Here is a 24252-nt window from a genome sequence, read left to right on the forward strand (position 1 = left end):
ATCAACCGTTTTTGTCACTTCCTCAAAAAACTCCACCAAATTTGTAAGGCACGACCTCCCTCTTACAAAACCATGCTGTCTGTCACTAATGAGATTGTTTCGTTCTAAATGCACATACATCCTGTCTCTAAGAATCCTCTCCAACAACTTCCCTACCACGGACGTCAAGCTCACCGGCCTATAATTTCCTGGGTTATCCCTGCTACCCTTCTTAAACAACGGGACCACATTCGCTATCCTCCAATCCTCAGGGACCTCACCCGTGTCCAAAGAAGCGACAAAGATTTCCGTCAGAGGCCCAGCAATTTCACCTCTCGTCTCCCTGAGCAGTCGAGGATAGATGCCATCAGGCCCTGGGGCTTTGTCAGTTTTAATGTTCCCTAAAAAACCTAACACTTCCTCTCTTGTAATGGAGATTTTCTCTAACGGGTCAACACCTCCCTCCGAGACACTCCCGGTTAACACGCCCCTCTCCTTCGTGAATACCGATGCAAAGTATTCATTTAGGATCTCCCCTATTCCCTTGGGTTCTAAGCATAATTCCCCTCCTTTGTCCCTAAGAGGTCCGATTTTCTCCCTGACAACTCTTTTGTTCCTAACGTATGAATAGAATGCCTTAGGATTTTCCTTAATCTTGCCTGCCAAGAACATCTCGTGACCTCTTTTTGCCCTTCTAACTCCCCGTTTGAGATCTTTCCTACTCTCTCTGTATTCCTCCAGAGCTCCATCTGTTTTCAGTTGCCTGGACTTAACGTACGCCTCCCTTTTCATTTTAATCAGATCCTCAATTTCCCTGGTTATCCACGGCTCTCGAATCCTACCTTTCCTATCTTTCCTTTTTACAGGCACATGCCTATCCTGCAGCCTTATCAATAGTTCCTTAAAAGACTCCCACATGCCAGACGTGGACTTACCCTCGAACATCCTCTCCCAATCAACATCCACCAATTCCTGTCTAATCCGCCTATAGTCAGCCTTCCCCCAATTTAGCACCCTGCCCGTAGGACAGCACTCATCCTTGTCCATTACTATCCTAAAGTTAACAGAGTTGTGGTCACTATTTGCCACATGTTCCCCTACCGAAACTTTGACGACCTGACCGGGCTCATTTCCCAGAACTAGGTCCAGTATAGCCCCCTCTCTAGTCGGGCTATCTACATACTGTTCCAAAGAACCTTCCAGTACGCATTTTACAAATTCCTCCCCGTCCGGACCCCCAGCTCTAAGCACTTTCCAGTCTGTGCCAGGGAAATTAAAGTCCCCCACTACAACAACCCTATGTTTGGCCACTCAATCCATTGACCAATAGGATTGATTGAGTTACTAAATGGATCACAGATCAGCATAATTGACCCTAGAATTACACATCTGAGTTGGAGAGCCCTTACTTTGTCACTCAGTTTGTTTAATTTAGTTTAATTGTTTTTTCAACAGAAAAGTTGGTACACTGGTACATAGTAGTCCTGAGATTAGGATCAATGCTGTGTCTGACCTGGGAGTGTGGGAAAACACAATAAGAAGTTTAACAACCTGAAGAAGGGGCTTAAGGCTCCGAAAGCTAGTGGCTTTTGCTACCAAATAAACCTGTCGGACTTTAACCTGGTGTTGTTAAACTTCTTACTGTGTTTACCCCAGTCCAACGCCAGCATCTCCATAGTGTGGGAAAAGGCAGGAGAATGGGGATGGGAAAGATATCAGCCATGATTGAATGGCGGAGCAGACCCGATGGGCCGAGTGGCCTAATTCTGCTCCTGTGTCTTATGGTCTTGTGGTCTCATGAGTGATGCTCATGTTCGATACAAAAAGCAGAACAATCTTGCATTTCTTGGCACAGATGACCTTCACTTCAATAAACTCAAAACAAGAAAATAAACATATTCATACATCTGAAAAGAACTGCCTCAAATTTCACTTAGCATTATCAGGGCATTACAAGTTGGATCCAATCTCACTCATACCCCATCCACTTGGACAGAGTCAGGCTTGTTTTACCATCTTACTCAGGCTAAAAATGGTTATAAAGCTATAAAGAAAAGTAAGATGGATTATGAGAGTAAATTAGCTCAGAATAGCAAAACAGATAGCAAAAGTTTCTGCAAATATATAAAATGAAAAACAGTGGCTAAAGTAAACATTGGTCCTTTAGAGGATGAGAAGGGGGTGTAATAACTGGAAATGAGAAAATGGCTGAGGCATTGAACAGGTATTTTGTGTCGGTCTTCACAGTGGAAAACACAAATAACATGCCAAAAATTGATGATAGGAAGGCTATGGCAGGTGAGAACCTAGAAACTATCATTATCATGAAAGAGGTAGTGTTGGGCAAGTTAATGGGGCTAAAGGTAGACAAGTCTCCTGGTCCTGATGGAATGCATCCCAGGGACTAAAAGAGATGGCGGGAGAAATAGCAAATGCACTAGTGGTAATTTGCCAAAATTCGCTGGACTCTGGGGTGGTTCCTGCAGATTGGAAAACAGCAAATGTGACGCCACTGTTTAAAAAAGGAGGTAGACAAAAGGCAGGTAACTATAGGCTGGTTAGCTTAACTTCTGTACTAGGGAAAATGCTTGAATCTATCATCAAGGAAGAAATAGCGAGACATCTGGATATAAATTGTCCCATTGGTAAGACGCAGCATGGGTTCATGAAGGGTAGGTCATGTTTGACTAATTTGGTGGAATTCTTTGAGAACATTACATGTGCAGTGGACAATGGGGAACGTGCGGATGCGGTGTACCTGGATTTCCAGAAGGTATTTGACAAGGTGCCGCACCAAAGACTGCTACATAAGATAAAGGTGCACAGTGTTACGGGCAATGTATTTGCATGGATAGAGGATTGGTTAACTAACAGAAAGCAAAGAGTGGGGGTAAATGGGTGTTTTTCTGATTGGCGATCAATGACTAGTGGTGTGCCTCAGGGATCAGTGTTGGCCACACCTGGAGTACTGTGTACAGTTTCGGTCTCCTTACTTGAGAAAGGATATACTGGCACTGGAGGGGGGGGTGCAGAGGAAATTCACTAGGTTGATTCCAGAGTTGAGAGGGTTGGCTTATGAGTAGACTGGGGCTATATTCATTGGAATTCGGAAGAATGAGGGGAGACCTTATAGAAACATATAAGATTATGAAGGGAATAAGATAGAAGCAGAGAAGTTGCTTCCACTGACGGGTGAAACTAGGACTAGGAGGCATAGCCTCAAAATAAGGGGAAGCAGATTTAGGACTGAGTTGAGGAGGAACTTCTCCACACAAAGGGTTGTGAATCTGTGGAATTCCCTGCCCAGTGAAGCAGTTGAGGCTACCTCATTGAATGTTTTTAAGCAAGGATAGATATATTTTTGAACAGTAAAGGAATTAAGGGTTATGGTGAGTGGGCGGGTAAGTGGAGCTGAGTCCACGAAAAGATCAGCCATGATCTTATTGAATGGCGGAGCAGGCTCGAGGGGCCAGATGGCCTACTCCTGCTCCTAGTTCTGATGTTCTTTATTATGTCAGAAAGGTAACTTCTCAATTTTTTTGCCAAATTTGGGGCCAGAACGCATTGTTGAGGCACAAGAGAGGGAGTTTTATTCCATATATATAATTACATTTTACCCTATATTCATCTTGAGAATACCAACACGTCCCTCGTGCTGACACCAAATCACCTAGGTTTGTTAACAGGGAGTAAAAGACTAAAGTATTAAATAAATAGTGGTATAGAACTGGAATATTGCTGAATAGAGAGATATTTTGCTGCAATGTTTCATCTTACATTCATCAGGACAAATAAAAGAATGCCAAATTTCAAATGATCATGACAGGGGCGGCACGGTAACACAGTGGTTAGCACTGCTGCTTCACAGCTCCAGAGACCTGGGTTCGATTCCCGGCTCGGGTCACTGTCTGTGTGGAGTTTACACATTCTCCTCGTGTCTGTGTGGGTTTCCTCCAGGTGCTCCAGTTTCCTCCCACAGTCCAAAGATGTTGGGTTGATTGGCCATGCTAAAAATTGCCCCTTAGTGTCCTGAGATGTGTAGGTTAGAGGGATTAGCGGGTAAATGTGTAGGGATATGGGGGTAGTGCCTGGGTGGGATTGTGGTCGGTGCAGACTCGATGGGCCGAATGGCCTCTTTCTGCACTGTCGGGTTTCTATCTTCATTGCCGTTTCTTACCACAGGAGATCAGAGTGATGATTGGTTGGTAAGCTGACTCTGAATGGCCAAGGTGTTGCTATGGAGAAAGCAATGGGTAATTTGGAAAAGGCTTGAACATATTCCTTTAGTCTGCAGAGAATGCGTTCCCATGTATGGATACATGTTGCTTCAGTAATATCATCCTCTTTGCAGCAGTGCTAAATATATATTCATTGGTGAGATTCTGAAGCTGTTGGAAGTAGTTTAAGATTTCAGAGAGGATTAGTAAATCAGTCCATGATTGAATTCAGTCTATGAAATGCGATCAGGGACATATTTAAAACAGTAACATTGCCATTGTTCATCAAAACCCATCCGGTTCACTAATGTCCTTGGGGGAAGGAAATCTGCCGTCCTTACCTGGTCTGACCTACATGTGACTCCAGACCCAAAGCAATGTGGTTGACTCTCAACTGTCCTCAGCGATGGGCAATAAATGCTGGCCCAGCTGACAATGCCCACATCCCATGAACAAATAAATCAAAAAGCTTATTCGAAACAGTGAAAATTCAAAGCCATATTTGACATGAAGGCTGGAATTTTGCCGCCTCGCCCACCCTGGAATCGGGGCGGGTGAGGCTCACAGCACGGAAATCTCCATTGGCCTCAGACGGGATTTTCCGATCTCGCCCGAGTCAGGTTGTAAAATCCCGCCCATTATGTTTTGTGTTGCGGTAGCTTGTTTAGGTATAGTTTTTAAAATGAGATAGGTGGTTTTTTGGGGATTCTTTCTGTGCTTATTGAGGTGAAGAGAATCTGTGAAAGGTTTTTCTACTTTTACTAATGCCGAAACCTCTCTCCTGGTCCCTGGCTGGGATCCTCCAGTCCCGCTGCAGTGAATGGAGTTTTGATTGAGCGCCAACTTCTCCGTTCTGGCTGGCAGTCGGGCAGCCACGGACAAGGTCAGAGAATTCCGCCCTAATTGTCCACCTCAAACTCTCTGAGGTCTGGCGAAGCTTTCTGCTCTGGCATTTAGAATGTTATGATGTGGAGATGCCGGCTTTGGACTGGGGTGAACACAGTAAGAAGTCTAACAACACCAGGTTAAAGTCCAACAGGTTTATTTGGTAGCAAATACCATAAGCTTTCGGAGCGCTGCTCCTTCGTCATGTTACACAGGACTTGTGCCATTAAGTTTTTTTACCTGAAATATTGGAAGGATATCAAATTGCCTTGAGGACTGTGACATGCTTTATGGCTCATGAGTAATAGACTGTGCTAGCTCTATTGGGGGGTTTCTCGGAAAGTGATTCTAATGACTTTCTAAATTACAGAACCATTGATGATAAATTCTAGGCTGCTTCTGACACTGTGGAGTGGAGGAAGGAACAACGGGCTAGAAAGATTTTGATTTGATTTATTATTGTCACATGTATTAACATACAGTGAAAAGTATTGTTTCTTGCGTGCTATACAGACAAAGTATACCGTTCATAGAGAAGGAAAGGAGAGAGTGCAGAATGTAGTGTTACAGTCATAGCTAGGGTGCAGAGAAAGATCAACTTAATGCAAGGTCGGTCCATTCAAAAATCTGACAGCAGCAGGGAAGAAGCTGTTCTTGAGTCGGCTGGTACGTGACCTCAGACTTTTGTACCTTTTTCCTAAAGGAAGAAGGTGGAAGAGAGAATCTCCGGGGTGCGTGAGGTCCTTAATTATGCTGGCTGCTTTTCCGAGGCAGCGGGAAGTGTAGACAGAGTCAATGGATGGGAGGCTGGTTTGCGAGATGGATTGGGCTACATTCACGACCTTTTGTAGTTCTTTGTGGTTTTGGGCAGAGCAGGAGCCCATACCAAGCTGTGATACAACCAGAAAGAATGCTTTCTATGGCGCATCTGTAAAAGTTGGTGAGATGAATGGGCAATAGAGCTCCACTTGTCTTAAATCAAAATATCATTTTTTTAAAAGCACTAACAATCCTTCAAACAGCTTTGGAAACAAATAAATACAATGGGAAACCTTTGATGGTTTATTCTTCTGCTGCAGTGTTCTTTCCTTTGCACTTTTTTACCGGACTTGGAGATGGGTTATAGTCAATGGCTGTTCCTAAGTGAAAAATCTTTAGCTGTTTTGTTCGATGGTAATTGTTGGCACCTTGTTTAATGATGGGGGTATCACAGCAATGCCTAACAGCGTCCTCACACAATCTTTATCAGTAGCATCAGGAACCCATAGCGAGAGGATTTGAGTGTAGGAATAGGGATGTTTTGCTGCAATTGTATAGGACGTGGCCGCACCTGGGGGTATTGTGTGCAGTTTTGGTGTCCTTATCTGAGGAAGGATGTCCTTGCAATAGAGGGAGCACAGCAAAGGTTTACCAGGTTGATTCCTGGGATGGCAGGTCTGTCATATGAGAAGAGACTAAGTCAGTTAGGATTATATTCACTGGAGTTTAGAAGAGTGAGAGGGGATCTCATAGAAACTTATAAAATTCTAACAGGATTAGCCAGGGTGGATTCAGATAGAATGTTCCCAATGGTGATGGAGTCCAGAATTAGGGGGTCATAGTTTGAGGATAAGGGTTTTTAGAATTGAGGTGAGGAAAAATTTCTTCACCCAGAAAGTGGTGAATCGGTGGAATTCACTGCCGCAGAATGTAGTTGAGGCCAAAACGTTGTGTGATTTCAAGAAGAAATTAGATATAGCTCTAGGGGCTAAAGGGATCAAGAGATAGGGGGGAAAGGCGGAGAATCAGGATATTGAATTCGATGATCAGCCATGATCAAAGTGAGTGGCGGAGCAGGCTCGAAGGGCCGAATGGCCTATTCCTGCTTCTAGTTTCTATGTTCCCATGAGCCTAGAAAGTTAAGACCAACTGGAGCAAACCCGCATCAGTTACATTGATATGGGCTGAGGTGGAAATAGGTAAGCGTCTGATCTGTGTGCCTGGACACACACATCTTGTTCACTTGTTCAGTAAATCATCAGAGCAGGTTATATATCCTCAATGAGATGGAGAAATGTTCTGCAGTTTTAAGCTGGGCTTTACTGAAATGTGCCTCAAACATTGATTGAAAATACACTTTGAGTGCTGGGAAGGAAATACATTCCTTGAAAGGTATCTTTTCTCACCGCTTTCCAGTGATAGCTCTAACCAGAAATCATTTTAAATAATTGTGGTAGAAGCCAAGGGAGCTGGTGAGAATTTTTAATGTGGAGAGGTGTGATTTGGAATGCGCTGCCCAAATGTTTGGTGGAAACAGATTCAATTGTAATTTCCTGAAGGAAATTGGATCCCTACTTGAAAATAAAATAAGTTGCCGCATTGTGATGAAGGAGTGGGGTTAACTGCATCGATCCAGCTAAGAGCTAGCAGAGGTATGAAGGGCTGCATGGCCTCGTTCTATGCTGTATCAGTCTACAATTCTATGACTTGTCTAATGGTGTCTAATAAAAAAGGACCTCATTTCATAGAATCCCTACAGTGCAGAAGGAGGCCAGTCGGCCCATTGAGTCTGCACTGACAACAATCCCAACCAGGCCTTATCCCCGTAACCCCACGTATTTACCCTACCAATCCCCCTGACACGAAGGGACAATTTAGCACAACCAAGTTACCTAACCTGCACATCTTTTGGACTGTGGGAGGAAACCGGAGCACCCGGAGGAAACCCATGCAGACACGGGGAGAGCATGCAAACTCCACACAGACAGCCACCCAAGGCTGGAATTGAACCCAGGCCTCTGGAGCTGTGAGGCAGCAGTGCTAACCACTGAGCCACCACTCATTTGTAATGTGCGTATTCAGACTGCAATAAAGAGTAGTGAAGGGTGCCTGGGATGGTAGAAACTACATGTAAATCTGTATATCCATCACTTGTATTTAGTGACGAATAGGGACAGAAACACAGCAGACCCATTGAGTTTCTTACACCATTCTATTAGATCAGAGCTGATCTATGTTTCAACTACGTATTATTTATAACTACTACTTATTTTTTACACAGAGGGTGGTGAATGTCTGGAACGTGCTGCCTGGGGAGGTGGCGAGAGCAGATATGATAGCAGCATTTAAGGGGCAACTAGAAGAATAGATGAATAAGATGGGAATGGAAGGATAAGTGCATACGGGTTTAGTTTAGGCAGGCATCATGATTGGCGCATGACGGAGGTTGAGGGGTGATCAGTGCAGGCTTGGAGGGCCGAAGGGCCTGTTTCTGTGCTGTACTGTTCTTTGTTCTGTTTACACTGAGAGAAATGGAGACTGAAGGAAACAAAAAGGCATTAGTCTAATTTAGGAATTTGGATGATGCGTTACAAAATGTTTTCTCGCTATATCCAGAAAGCAAAATTGGACCGCAATGTTCAAAGCGCTCGTGAGGTATATTATTTTTGATAGTACATACTTTTAATCTATTATGGAACTTCTATTCAGCTTTGGATCCATTCTAGTGAGAGCAGTGGGCGTGAGTATGGACAGCGGTGGATGGCACTGTGGCATAAAGGTGAGCCCTTGGCAAGCTGCAACTGAAATAAATTGTTTGATCTGCCCATCTCCCTGGGACACCGCCAGGTTTTTGATTGGCTCCTTCATGCGCCTGAATAACAGCCCAAAAAATGTATCTCCGCTGCCACCTGCATTGTCTCAATGACAGAACTAGGTCCACTTTACTGCTTGTCTGTTTTTTAAGTGGATAATTAATCTTTGGAACTAGTCATTGACGAAACTTGAGGTGTGGACGCCTGCCAAAAACAACAGGTGGGTCGGCATTTTACACTCAAAATAAATAAAAATGTTATAATAAATAAATTCACAAAGAATTATGATTTAAAATAGTGAATGAAGGAGTACAGAATAGGAAAACAGAAGAGAAGATAAGCCAACTCAAACAAAGGTTCAGAAATATTAGGCGGGCTTTTCTGGCCCACCCACATTGAGTTTTCGAGTTGTGCCTTGCCATTGTCCACTGATGGGATCTTCTGGTCCTGTCAATGTCTACGCTATTTTGCGTGGCTGGCCCATACCACTGTTGGGCAACTCGTCGCCATGAGTCATCTTCAGCGGATCCAGAAGATCCTGTCGGCAGAAAGGCCTGGAAAATCCAACCCAAGTCTTAAGAAATGTGATGGAACCTCCGATATTTGTGATAACGATGGTGCTTCAATAACAGCGCATGAAGATCTCATTGATAAGTAATGATGAAGGATGTCTTTCAAAGGCTCAAGGCATTCTTCCCTCTCCAAAGCATTTATCTGCCTTTTGATTGACTCTAATACCCTTCCATGTGTGAAACAGTCAGACACAATATGATTCACTCTTTATGATCTCAAGGTAAGTGAGCTTCCCAAAGCCTAATCTTTCAACAGTAGCACCAGCTGTCATTATCTCCACCACCAGACTCAGCCAAGAACAAACAAAATGAAAAAATAACTCACAGTATTATTCTGCATTCTTCTCTACTGGGGCCAGAAATTTAAAACATTGGGAATCATCCAGTGTACCAGGGGAATGGTAGCATAGTGGCAATCTTATTGGGCTAGCAATCCAGACACCTGGGGAGGCAATGGCCTAGTGGTATTATCGCTAGACTTTTAATCCAGAAACTCAGTTAATATTCTGGGGATTTGGGTTCAAATCCCGCCACAGCAGATGGTGGAATTTGAATTCAACAAAAAAAAATCTGGAATTTAGAATCTATTGATGACCTTAAATCATTGTCGATTGTCAGAATAACCCATCTGGTTCACTATTTGATTCGATTTGATTTATTATTGTCACATGTATTAACATAAGTGAAAAGTATTGTTTCTTGCGCGCTATACAGACAAAGCATACCGTTCATACAGATGGAAATGAGAGAGTGCAGAATGTAGTGTTACAGTCATAGCTAGGGTGTAGAGAAAGATCAACTTAATGCGAGGCAAGTCCATTCAAAAGTCTGACAGCAGCAGGGAAGAAGCTGTTCTTGAATCGATTGATACGTGTCCTCAGACTTTTGTATCTTTTTCCCGACAGGAGAAAGTGGAAGAGAGAATGTCCGGGGTGCGTGGGGTCCTTAATTATGCTGACTGATTTGTCGAGGCAGCGGGAAGTGTAGGCAGAGTCAATGGATGGGAGGTTGGTTTGCGTGATGGATTGGGCTACATTCACAACCTTTTGTAGTTCCTTGCGGTCTTGGGCAGAGCAGGAGCCATACCAAGCTGTGATACAACCAGAAAGAATGCTTTTTATGGTGCATCTGTAAAAGTTGGTGAGAGTTGTAACTGACATGCCAAATTTCCTTAGCCTTCTGAGAAAGTAGAGGCGTTGGTGGGCTTTCTTAACTATAGTGTCAGCATGGGGGGACCAGGACAGGTTGTTGGTGATCTGGACACCTAGAAACTTGAAGCTCTCGACACTTTAGGACACTAATGCCCGTTCAGGAAGGAAATCTGCCATCCTTACCTGGTCTGCCCTACATGTGACTCCAGAGCCACAGCAATGTGGTTGACGCTCAACTATCCCCTGAAATGGCCTAGAAAACCACTCAGTTCAAGGGCAAGTAGGGATGGGCAATAAATGCTGGCCCAGCCAGCGACGCCCATGTCCCATGAAAGAACAGAAATAGCTAATGCTTCTGAGATATGTGCTGAGATCCCACCACAGCAGCTAGGGGAATTTAAATTCAATTAACTAACATATCTATAAAATAAAATCCTAGTCTCATGAATGATGATTATGAAATTACTGGTTTGTTGGAAAAACTCATCTGGTTCCCTTTAGGGAAGAAAATCTGTCGTCCTTACCTGGGCTGCCCTCAATGTAGCTCCAAGCGTGACCATTAACTGCCCTCTGAAATGACAGAGCAAACCACTCAGTTCTATCAAACGGCTACAGAAAGGTTTGGCTGGGTCAACACCCTGGAACTTCCAAGAGCACTTTGGGTGTACCTTCAGCACATGGAATGCAGCAGTTCAAGAAGGTGGCTTCCCACCACCTTGTCAAGGGCAATTACATAGAAACATAGACAATAGGAGCAGGAGTAGGCCATTCAGCCCCGTGAGCCTGCCCACAGTTCAATGTGATCATGGCTGATCCTCTATCTCAACACCATACTCCAGCCCTCTCCCCTTGACACCCTCCGCACCCTTCTGTGGTAGAGAATTCCACAGGTTCACCGCCCTCTGAGTGAAGAAATTTCTCCTCATCTCAGCCCTAAATGGCCTTCACTGTATCCTGAGACTGTGACCCCTGTGTGACCCCTAGACCTTCCAGTCAGAAGGAACAGCATTTGTGCATCTAGTCTGTCCCGTCCCGTCAGAATTTTATACATTTCATATGGATTCCCCTCATTCTTCTATACTCCAGTGAAGACAGGCCCACTCGATCCAATCTTTCCTCATGCAACAAACCTGCCATCCCAAGAATCTGTCTGGTGAACCTTCACTGCTCTCCCTCTACGGCAAATATATCCTTTTATAGATACGGAGACCAAAATTGCACACACTACTCTAGGTATTGTCTCATGAAGGCCCTGTACAGCTGCAGTAAAGCATCCTTGTTCCTGCACTAAAGTCCTCTTGCAATGAAGGCCAACATACCATTTGCCTTGCTAACTGCTTGCTGTACCTGCATGCTTGCTCTCAGTGAACTATGTACTCGGAGACCCAGGTTCTTCTGTAAGTCAACACTTCTCAGTCAATCACCATTTAAATAAAACTCTGCCATTCTGTTTCTCCAGCCAAAATGGATAACTTTGCACTCATCCACATTATACTGCGTCTGCCATGTATTTGCCCACTCACTCAACATGTCTAAATCACCTTGAAGCCTCCTCACCATTCACATTCTCACCAAGTTTTGTGTCATCAGCAAACTTGGAAATATTACTTTTGAATCCCTCATCCAAATCATTGATGTATATTGTGAATAGCTGGGGCCCAAGCACTGAGCCCTGTGGGAGCCACTATTCATTGCCTGCCCCTTCGAAAAAATCCAATTTAAAGTTTTAAAGTTTATTTATTAGTGTCACAAGTAGGCTTACATTAACACTGCAATGAAGTTACTGTGAAAATCCCCTAGTCGCCACACTCCGGCACTGAGGATGAATTTAGCATGGCCAATGCACCTAACCAGCACGTCTATTGGACTGTGGGAGGAAACCAGAGCGCCCAGAGGAAACCCGCGCAGACATGGGGAAAATGTGCAGACTCCACACAGACAGTGACCCAAGCCAGGAATCGAACCCATGTCCCTGGCGCTGTGAAGCAGCAGTGCTAATCACTGTGCCACCGTGCCATCCCATTTATTCCTACTCTCTGTTTCCTGTCTGCTAATCAATTCTCAATCCATGCCAATATAATACCGGCAATTTCATGTGTTTTAATTTTGCACACGAACCTCATATGTGGGACTTTGTCAAAAGCTTTCTGAAAATCCAAATATGCCACATCCACTGGTTCACCCTTATCTATTCTACTAGTTACATTAGGGCTGTGCAAGCTCTCCCCATGTCTGCGTGGGTTTCCTTTGGGTGCTCCGGTTTCCTCCCACAGTCCAAAATGTGCGGGTTAGGTTGATTGGCCATGCTAAGTTGCCCCTAGTATTAAGGGATTAGCATAGAAATCATAGAAATCATAGAAACCCTACAGTACAGAAAGAGGCCATTCGGCCCATCGAGTCTGCACCGACCACAATCCCACCCAGGCCCTACCCCCATATCCCTACATATTTACCCACTAATCCCTCTAACCTACGCATCTCAGGACACGAAGGGCAATTTTAACTTGACCAATCAACCTAACCCGCACATCTTTGGATAAATATGTGGGGTTATGGTTATAGGGCCTGGGTGGGATTGTGGCCGGTGCAGACTCAATGGGCCGAATGGTCTCCTTCTGCACTGTAAGGATTCTATACAGAGAGTTAAAGGAATGGGAAAGGGTGATCCAGAGTATTACTCCAAATTAAATGGAGAGAATAAATGAGAGGGTCACACCAATAACAGATACATTTAGGACTGGGAACAGCAAAAGTTTGATCATGTAGCAACTGATGAAATGGACTTCTAGGTAGAGTAAAATCAATTGGATGTTGCAGTCGGTCTGTTGTACACATTTATAAATGCTGAGTGGTTTCCTTAGCCTTGTCTTTCTCAAGGTCACACCACTTTACCAACATTTCACTGGCATTGTTGTGAAGATTTTGCATAAAACGAGAGCTAACACAATAAAGCAGTTCAATTCAGGCTAACAATCCCACATGTTTTATGTCAACGCTCTTCCTATCAATGCAAATGGGCAGCAATGCCTGTGGCAGCTTTGGAAATACGTTCCTGTATATTTTTGAGTTGTAGGTATTTCAGAAATGTCACAACAACAGTAATGTCATGTTCCAAAGTAATATTTAACAGTTTGAACTGATCATTAAAATGGCCACAGCCAATTATGTGAGCTTTGGCAGTATCAGCCCCAGACAGTCCTGAGACTTACGCAAATATCTAACCAACCTCCCATCCATTGACTCTGTCTACAATTCCTGCTGCCTCAGCAAAGCAGCCAGCATAATTAAGGACCCCACACACCCCGGACATTCTCTCTTCCACCTTCTTCCTTTGGGAAAAAGTTACAAAAGTCTGAGGTCACGTACCAACCGACTCAAGAAAAGCTTTTTCCCTGCTGCTGTCAGACTTTTGAATGGACTTACCTTGCATTAAGTTGATCTTTCTCTACACCCTAGCCAAGACTGTAACACGAGATTGGCGCGGTAGCACAATGGGATTGTGGTCGGTGCAGACTCGATGGGCCAAATGGCCTCTTTCTGCACTGTAGTGTTTCTATGATTCTATGATGACTACATTCTGCACTCTCTATGAACGGTATGCTTTGTACAGCACGCGGGAAACAATACTTTTCAGTATGTTAATAATAAATCAAATCAAATCAAATCAAATCAAACATTTAACAGCCATTCAGAAAATTAACATATCCCTCTGTTTAAAGATGGAATGTCAACCAAAGGGCCAACTGGTCTTTCCAATTCACCATGGACAAAGGACGGATCAAAACCCAACATGTTTAGATGAACGTGAATGGGTCACATTGACTTCCCATTGTTTTATGATTGTCCCTCAACTGAACCCAGATTGGGTACATTTCAAAATGTCAAATTGACAAACGCAGGCTGCCGTTTACACCGACTCTGAGATCTCACCGACGGTGCACCCCCACCATGGGTTTCCCGGCGCAGGAAACGCCATTGACAATGGTGAGACATAAGATCCATCATCAGCGAGTGGCACACCGTCTCCCATCACCGTGAAACAGGCCACAGAGGGGGAAGAAAATCCCACCCAAGATGTTTATCAACCTGATCACCCACTTTATTTGTATATTAAATTAATCTTAGCCTTTGCTCTTGAACAGCCTTGTTTCCCGAGGACAGTTGAGAGTCAACCACGTTGCTGTGGCTCTGGAGTCACATGCAGGCCAGACCAGGTAAGGACGGCAGATTTCCTTCCCTAAAGGACATTAGTGAACCAGATGGATTTTTCCGTCAATCGACAATGGTTTCATGGTCATCAGTAGATTCTTAATTCCAGACATTTTTTATTGAATTCAAATTCCACCGTCTGCTGTGGCGGGATTCGAACCAGGGCCCTCAGAACATTAGCTGAGTTTCTGGATTAGTAGTCTAACAATGATACCACTAGGCCATCACCTCCCCACACTTCACTATCCACATGATTCTGTACCATCTTTATTGAGGAAACGTGATACTGTAATGGACCAGTACTGCTGGAATAAAAACAATGAGTGTTGGAAAAAACTCAGCAGGTCAGGCAGGGAGAGAAGGAGAAAAGTCAGAATGGATTATTTTATTTCTCTCTCCATAGATGCTGCCAGACCTGCTGGCTTTTCTCAGCCCTTCCTGTTTTATTCCAGATTGCCAATGTCTACAGTATTTTTACTTTAATTCCAGTATTGCAGAATCCTCGTAAAGATGCCCTGGGACTTGAAAGCTTTAATGATGACAGATTGGAGCGTTTATTAATGCCTTGACATGGTTTCACACTCTGTCTGATGTATTGAAATCAGACACATTGTACAATTTTCTATTCCAACTCTGACCTTCCGTGGATCGCAAGTCACTGCAAGTATTTGCCTCCATCAATCTTCCCTCACCCTAAAAGTAGAGAAACTTTTAAAGCCCACACTTGGTGTCAGCTAAGAAGTAGTTCTTGATTTGCCTAGGCCCGAGATTGAACATTTACCATCTCCGCAAACCCAACCCAGGAGAAAGAGACTCAGAGGGTCGAATTTTGATTCTGGGAGTTGGGTGCTGGACTGGATTCTCTCTTCCACCTTCTTCTGTCAGGGAAAGATACAAAAGTCTGAGGTCACATAACAACCGACTCAAGAACAGCTTCTTCCCTGCTGCAATCAGACTTTTGAATGGACCTACCTCACATTAAGTTGATCTTTCTCTACACCCTAGCTATGACTGTGACATTACATTCTATACTCTCTCACTTCCTTCTCTATCAACAGTATGCTTTGTCTGTATAGCGTGCAAGAAACAATACTTTTCACTGTATGTTAATACATGTGACAATAATAAATCAAATCAAGTCAAATCCAAAAGAGGTCAGACCCACTGTCCCTGGAACAAGTGTGAGGTTAACATGCGCAGAGGTGGACTGGGTGGTTGCCCTATCTTGATGCTCCTGCATTGTTGAATTTTAAAAATGATTTGAAACAGAAAACAACCCACCCCCCCCCCCTTACCATGCTCACTCCCACACTCTCCCCATGCACAACCCATTCCAACCTATGCCACCTCATGCCCCTGCCCCCAAGTCTCCCATATTCTCCAAGTCACCCAATGTCCTCTACTCCATGTCCTCTCATACTTCCTATGCCACCCTCTTCCCCTCTCCTAACCCCCAGAGCCCATCATAACCCATCCTCCCCACTGATCCCCTTGGGCCTTTATAGTCCATATGCCAACTCATGCCAACCCATGCCTCCTGCCCACTCCTCTTCTATTCTAAACCACTTGGAGCTGTCAGTAAAATTGTTCACTGAACAGACATCCTAATGTCAGGTTGTAAAATCAATACTGCAGCACAAATCCTGTAATTTCAGCCCTCAGACCTCTATTAGCAGAGTGAAATAGCAAGTACAGATTTTAAGATTCCATCAAAAAAAATTAAAACCCAGAAAAGTTAAATCTTCACAGCCTTAAGAGTTCCAGTGAGATTTGACAATTCCAATGAACTTTGACAGTTCTTTGACAGTTTTCATAGTTCCGTTGAATTTATGCAGATTTTACGCACCATCATGTCCACTTTTAATGAGAGTGCCTAACCGACCCCAAAGTATGCGTCACCTCTCCCAAAGGGTGCTATACATTGTCCAAAAGATGTCTTCCCTCTCCCAAATGTGTCACGGGACTATATCAAAAGGGGTCCCTTACCTCTCCAAAAGGGTCCCCTGGCTATCCAAACAAGCCCACAAGACTCAGACCTGCTCTTACCGAGGTAAATCTGGGCACGTCACGTTTCAGACACGTACCTCACCAAAATCATACATGGGCGGAGACAACTGCTGATTTATATGGACAGTGACCTCCATTAACCACAGATGCATAGTTTATAACCTATCCCCATTCCCCTAATGTGGAAATTGTCCCAGATTCAGCGGCTGAACATCAGGAATGTAGTCTTTATTGTCATTTTCAGGGTGATTTGGATAGGCTGAGTGTGTGGGCATCTGCATGGCAGATACAGTATAATATGGATACATGTGAAGTTATCCATTTTGGTAGCAAAAGTAAGAAGGCCGATTATTATTTGAATAGGTGTAAATTGAGAGAGGTGGATACTCAGCGAGATCTCGGTGTCCTTGTGCATCAGTCGCTGAAAGTAAGCGCGCAGGTACAGCAGGCAGTAAAGAAGGCAAATGGTATGTTGGCCTTCATAGCGAGAGGATTTGAGTATAGGAATAGGGATGTTTTACTGCAATTGGATAGGGTGTTAGTGAGGCCACACCTGGAGTATTGTGTGCAGTTTTGGTGTCCTTATCTGAGGAAGAATGTCCTTGCTATAGATGGAGAGCAGCGAATGTTTACCAGGCTGATTCCTGGGATGGCAGGTCTGTCATATGAGGAGAGACTAAGTCAGCTAGGAATGTGTTAATTGGAGTTTAGAAGAATGAGAGGGGATTTCATAGAAACTTATAAAATTCTAATAGGGTTAGGCAGGGTAAATTCAGAAAGAATGTTCCCGATGGTGGGAGAGTCCAGAACTCGGGGTCATAGTTTGAGGATAAGGGGTAAACCTTTTAGGACTGATGTGAGGAGAAATTTCTTCACCCAGAGGGTGGTGAATGTGTGGAATTCACTACCACAGAAAGTAGCTGAGGCCAAAACATTGTCTGATTTCAAGAAGAAATTAGATATAGCTCTTGGGGGCTAAAGGGGGGCAAGGGAAATGGGAGGGAGGGGGGAAGAGGGGGGGCAGGACATTGAATTCGAGGATCAGTTATGTTCAAAATGAATGGCAGAGCAGGCCTATTTCTGCTTCTAGTTCCTGTTTCTCCATTATCCAGGAGAGGCTCTCCATCTACGCTAAAGTTCAGGCCCTAGTCTTTACAAGCGTGATGGTCTCCTCTACTTTGAACTTCAGTCTTTCATTCAGTTTGTTTAGTATCAGAAAAGATGCCACTTCGACTGTAATAGATCAGATTATTGTGAGCCATCACTGTAATTATATTCCTTGCTACTGTCGCCTCCTAGAAGCCATACCTGAGGTCTGTCAAGTGCAGGCAGCAATGCCAATGATAAATCTGTGAAGTTGAAGACTGGGACAGACAGCCAGGAATGATTAATAGTGAAACAGGTTTCCATGAATATCGGGGATGCTAGAAAAATTGATATATTTAAGGAACCGCTGGTTAATATGTGAAACTTGAGACCACACGGAGATATTGATGCAAACAACATAGATGTGTTTCAGGAGAATCTAGAAAAGTACATAAGGAAGAAGAATGTTATGCTGATAGGATTGGATGAAGTACAGTAAGAGGAGACTTGTTCGGAGCATGAACACCAGCATGGATTAATTGGCCAAATGGCCTTTTTTTCAAATACAATTCAATTCATATTTTAATGGGAAGATGGTACAAAATAATATTCTGGAAAATGTGCTCAATTGGCCCATTGGATTGCTTTTATCCAAGATTCTGTGCCAGTTCGAAATATCTGCGAAGGGTGCCGTCTTAGGTTCAGTGGACCCTATCACTGCTGTAAGTCAATCGCTTGTTCATTATGTGCTGGAGTAGATTCACATTATAGTACGTATATGCACCCTTTTTACCTGATCTGAATATTCTGTGTCTGTTGTACATGCCTCTTTTATCTGTTTCAAAGACAGACTGGGAAAGTACCTGGTAAAACAAGCTGGATAGGAATTGTTTAATCTGCTTTGTTCCATGGAGAGTGAGTGTACAGAGGAACAAGAAGATAGCCAGGGAAAGGGTTGGTCCACTCAAGGATAGTAGAGGGAACCTATGCATGGAACCAGAGGAAATGGGTGAGATACTAAATGAATGCTTTGCCTCAGTATTCACCAAAGAGGGGGACTTGACAGATGAGGAGCCTGGGGTAGGGTGTGTAGATATTCTGGGCCCTGTCGAGATCAAAAAGGAAGAAGTATTGGGCGTCTTAAAAAGCATCAAAGTAGATAAATCCCCAGGGCCTGATGGGATCTACCCCAGATCTACTGAGGGAGGCAAAGGCGGGCATTGCTGGGGCCTTGACAGAAATCTTTATATTCTCATTGGCCAAAGGTGAAGTTCCAGAGGACTGGAGGATAACCAATGTTGTTCCATTGTTTAAGAAGGGCAGCAGGGATAATCCAGGGAATTATGGGCTGGTGAACCTTACGTCAATGGTAGGGAAATTATTGGAAAAAATTCTTAGGGACAGGATTTATTCACATTTGGAAACAAATTAACTTATTAGTGATAGGCAGCATGGTTTTGTGAAGGGGAGGTCGTTCCTCACTAACTTGATCAAGTTTTTCGAGGAAGTGACAAAGATGATAGATGAGAGAAAGGCAGTGGATGTCATCTACATGGACTTCAGTAAAGCCTTTGACAAGGTATCTCATGGTAGAATGTACGGAAGGTGAAGTCACACTGGATCAGAGGAGAGCTGGCAAGATGGATACAGAACTGGCTTGGCCATGGAAGACAGAGGATAGCAATAGAGGGGTGCTTTCCTGAATGGAAGGCTGAGATTAGCAGTGTTCCACAGGGATCAGCTTTGGGACATTTGTTGTAGAACCATAGAACCATAGAAAATTACAGCTCAGAACAGGCCTTTTGGCCCTTCTTGTCTGTGCCGAACCATTTTTTGCCTAGTCCCACTGACCTGCACTTGGACCATATCCCTCCACACCCCTCTCATCCATGAATCCATCCAAGTTTTTCTTAAATGTTAAAAATGCATTTACCACTTTATCCGGCAGCTCATTCCACACTCCCACCACTCTCTGCGTGAAGAAGCCCCCCCTAATATTCCCTTTAAACTTTTCTCCTTTCACCCTTAACCCATGCCCTCTGGTTCTTTTCTCCCCTAGCCTCAGCGGAAAAAGCCTGCTTGCATTCACTCTATCTAAACCCATCAAAATCTTATACACCTCTATCAAATCTCCCCTCAATCTTCTATGCTCCAGGGAATAAAGTCCCAACCTTGTTCGTTGTATATATAAATGATTTGGAGGAAAATGTAGCTGGTCTGATTTATAAGTTCGCAGATGACACAAAAATTGATAGAGTTGCGGATAGTGAAGAGGATTGTCAGAGGATACAGCAAGATATAGACCAGTTGGAGACTTGGGTGGAGAAATGGCAGATAGAGTTTCATCTGGACAAGTGTGAGATAATGCGTCTTGGAAGGTCCAATGCATGTAGGAATTATACAGTAAATGGTAGAACCCTTAGGAGTATTGACAGGCAGAGAGATCTGGGCGTATATATCCACCGATCACTGAAAGTGGGAACGCAGATCGATAAGGTAGTCAAGAAGGCATACGGCATGCTTGCCTTCATCGGTCAGGGCATTGAGTGTAAAAATTCACAGGTCATGCTGCAACTGTACAGAATCTTAGTTAGACCTCATTTAGAATGTTGTGTACAATTCTGGTCGCCACAATACCAGAAGGATGTGGGTGCTTTGGACAGGATACAGAAGAGGTTCACCAGGATGTTGCCTGGTCTGGAGGATATTAGCTATGAGGAGAGGTTGGATAAACTTGGTTTGTTCTCACTGGAACGATGGAGGTTGAGGAGTGACTTGATAGAGGTTTACAAGATTGAGTGGCATGGACAGAGTGGATAGTCAGATGTTCTTTCCTAGGGTAGAAAAGTTAAGCACTAGGGGACATAGGTTTAAGGTGTGTGGGGAAAAGTTTAGAGGAGATGTACGAGGCAAGTTTTTTACACAGAGGGTGGTGAATATCTGAAATGCACTACCTGGGAAGGTGGTGGGAGCAGGTACGATAGTGACATTTAAGAGGCATCTAGACAAATACATGAATAGGATGGGAATGGAAGGATACTGACTCCGAAAGTGCATACATAGAACATAGAACATAGAACATAGAACATTACAGCACAGAACAGGCCCTTCGGCCCACGATGTTGTGCCGACCTTCATCTGAAACCAAGATCAAGCTATCCCACTCCCTACGATCCTGGTGTGCTCCATGTGCCTATCCAATAACCGCTTAAATGTTCCTAAAGTGTCTGACTCCACTATCACTGCAGGCAGTCCATTCCACACCCCAACCACTCTCTGCGTGAAGAACCTACCTCTGATATCCTTCCTATATCTCCCACCATGAACCCTATAGTTATGCCCCCTTGTAATAGCTCCATCCACCCGAGGAAATAGTCTTTGAACGTTCACTCTATCTATCCCCTTCATCATTTTATAAACCTCTATTAAGTCTCCCCTCAATCTCCTCCGCTCCAGAGAGAACAGCCCCAGCTCCCTCAACCTTTCCTCATAAGACCGACACTCCAAACCAGGCAGCATCCTGGTAAATCTCCTCTGCACTCTTTCCAGCGCTTCCACATCCTTCTTATAGTGAGGTGACCAGAACTGCACGCAATATTCCAAATGCGGTCTCACCAAGGTCCTGTACAGTTGCAGCATAACCCCACGGCTCTTAAACTCCAACCCCCTGTTAATAAAAGCTAACACACTATATGCCTTCTTCACAGCTCTATCCACTTGAGTGGCAACTTTTAGAGATCTGTGGATATGGACCCCAAGATCTCTCTGTTCCTCCACAGTCTTCAGAACCCTACCTTTGACCCTGTAATCCACATTTAAATTAGTCCTACCAAAATGAATCACCTCACATTTATCAGGGTTAAACTCCATTTGCCATTTTTCAGCCCAGCTTTGCATCCTATCTATGTCTCTTTGCAGCCTACAACAGCCCTCCACCTCATCCACTACTCCACCAATCTTGGTGTCATCAGCAAATTTACTGATCCACCCTTCAGCCCCCTCCTCTAAGTCATTAATAAAAATCACAAAGAGCAGAGGACCAAGCACCGATCCCTGCGGCACTCCGCTAGCAACCTGCCTCCAGTCCGAAAATTTTCCATCCACCACCACCCTCTGTCTTCGATCAGATAGCCAGTTACCTATCCAATCGGCCAACTTTCCCTCTATCCCACACCTCCTTACTTTCATCATAAGCCGACCATGGGGGACCTTATCAAACGCCTTACTAAAATCCATGTATATGACATCAACCGCCTTACCTTCATCAACACACAGTTTTAGTTTAGGCAGGCATCATGATGGGGGCAGGCTTGGAGGGCCGAAGGGCCTGTTCCTGTGCTGTACTGTTCTTTGTTCTTTCATCCTAGTTAGTTCAACGAGTACAACTTTTCTTCGTCTAATGAGACAATAATGCTTTGGTTCCCAGCCTTTTATATGACATGGCACATCTCTCTACTATACAATATTTTGAACCACGCCTCCTATTTTATCTGCCTTCTTCCCTGACTGGAAACTTTGCTTTTAACTTCCCCCTGTCCTCTCACCTGTTTTTCTAACCTCTCACTGGGTGGGATTTTCTGGCTGTGCTCGCCCCGAGACCAGGGATTTCGCCCGAGGTCAGTGGACCTGTGCATGGTCTGTGTCCTGCCCATTAGGATTCCGATGGCAGGCGGGAGAGGAAAATTCCACTCCCTGTCTCTGTCACTGCACCCTTTTTGAGTTTTGGCTTTTTGTGCGGGCGCTTGGGGGCCTTTGTGTTCAGCTCCAATTCCCGTTGATCATGCGCATGGGCCTGGCCAACATAAAAAACCGAAACCACTCTCCTTCTCGGTCGATATACGTGCAGGAGGCCCAAGTTTTATCGGGCCTTGGAGGTGGTGACCAGAGAGCTGAAGAGGAAAGTTAGTTTGAGTTTAGTTACAAGAATATTCAATCATTTTGTATCTTTTTTTGTGGCGCACTTGGAGGGTCTTCATCTGTCAACAAAACAAAGGAGATTGTCATCGACTTCAGGAAGCGTAAAGGAGAACATGCCCCTGTCTACATCAATGGGGACGAAGTGGAAAGGGCCGAGAGCTTCAAATTTTTAGATGTCCAAATCACCAACAACCTGTCCTGGTCCCGCTATGCCAACCTTATAGTTAAGAAAGCCCCACCAATGCCTCTACTTTCTCAGAAGACTAAGGAAATTTGGCATGTCAGCTATGACTCTCACCAACTTTTACAGATACACCATAGAAAGCATTCTTTCTGGTTGCATCACAGCTTGGTATGGCTCCTGCTCTGCCCAAGACCGCAAGGAACTACAAAAGGTTGTGAATGTAGCCCAATCCATCGCGCAAACCAGCCTCTCATCCAATTCTATCTACACTTCCCAGTGCCTCGGCAAAGCAGCCAGCATAATTAAGGACCCCTCGCACCGCGGACATGCTCTCTTCCACCTTCTTCCGTCAGGAAAAAGATATGAAAGTCTGAGCTCACGTACCAACTGATTCAAGAACAGCTTCTTCCCTGCTGCTGTCTGACTTTTGAATGGACTTACCTTGCATTAAGTTGATCTTTCTCTACACCCTAGCTATAACTGTAACACTACATTCTGCACTCACTCGTTTCCTTCTCTATGAATGGTATGCTTTGTCTGTATAGCGTGCAAGAAACAATACTTTTCACTGTATATTAATACATGTGACAATAATAAATCAAATCAAATCAAAGAGTACACCAGTGCAACGCGGCACGCCGATTGGGAACCACTGCAATAATAAATCACCCATGTTTCCCCAAAACAGCGGGTCATTTTGCTTGGGTTAAATAAAGTAATTCCTAATTACTCTCCCAAATATTCCTTCTGAACTTGGGGAGAATTTGCCTTCACAGCTGTTCCGTAACTGAATAATCCACAGGGAGATAGTTTGCATTTTTGGCGGGATCGCTGGCTGACTGGAAACCTATTACACACCTCTTCAGATCCTCTTTGCCATTGAAGCCAAACTGAAAATGACACACCCTCTCTCTCTATTTTCATTTCTCTGTCAGAAGGCAGGTTCTTTCCAGACACCGCCCGCTGAGCATTCAGACCAACAATAACAGCGTGCATTTTTTTACAGAGCCTTTTAAATAAATCGTCCCCTTGGCGCTTCGTGGGAGCTTTGAGAAATAAAATTAGACTCTGAGATACAAAAGGCAATCTTAGAGAAGCTGGACACAAACTTAACTGTAGGGTTCATTCATTCCTCAGAATAGATGAAGACAGCATTGATACGTTGAATTTCTTTTATTGAGCAGAATTTAAAATTAACACAATACAGAAAGCGAAGAAACTGGAAAAGATAGAGAGAGCGAGAGAGAGAGAGAGAGAAAGAGAAAGCGATTCTGGCAAAAGCCAGTATTAAAAGAACAAAGAACAAAGAAAATTACAGCACAGGAACAGGCCCTTCGGCCCTCCAAGCCTGCACCGACCATGCTGCCCAACTGAACTAAAGCCCCCTACGTTTCCGGGGACCATATCCCTCTATTCCCCTTCTATTCAAGACACCCCTTAAAAGTCATTACCGTATCCGCTTCCACTACCTCC

The 24252-nt window shown here is 44.2% G+C and overlaps 1 protein-coding gene across 1 annotated transcript in view; it reads left to right on the plus strand.

The window, feature by feature from the left end:
• Positions 1-9161: 9161 nt before the first annotated feature.
• Positions 9162-24252, plus strand: part of camk1da (calcium/calmodulin-dependent protein kinase 1Da) — a 136653-nt gene continuing 121562 nt past the window's right edge. Inside the window, exons 1-2 of the mRNA XM_078234640.1 lie at positions 9162-9307; positions 9411-9446. Coding sequence (XP_078090766.1) covers positions 9162-9307; positions 9411-9446 — 182 coding nt within the window. The remainder of the gene's footprint in view (positions 9308-9410; positions 9447-24252) is intronic.

This window comes from Mustelus asterias, chromosome 19 (genome assembly GCF_964213995.1).
Source record: "Mustelus asterias chromosome 19, sMusAst1.hap1.1, whole genome shotgun sequence".
NCBI lineage: Eukaryota > Metazoa > Chordata > Chondrichthyes > Carcharhiniformes > Triakidae > Mustelus > Mustelus asterias.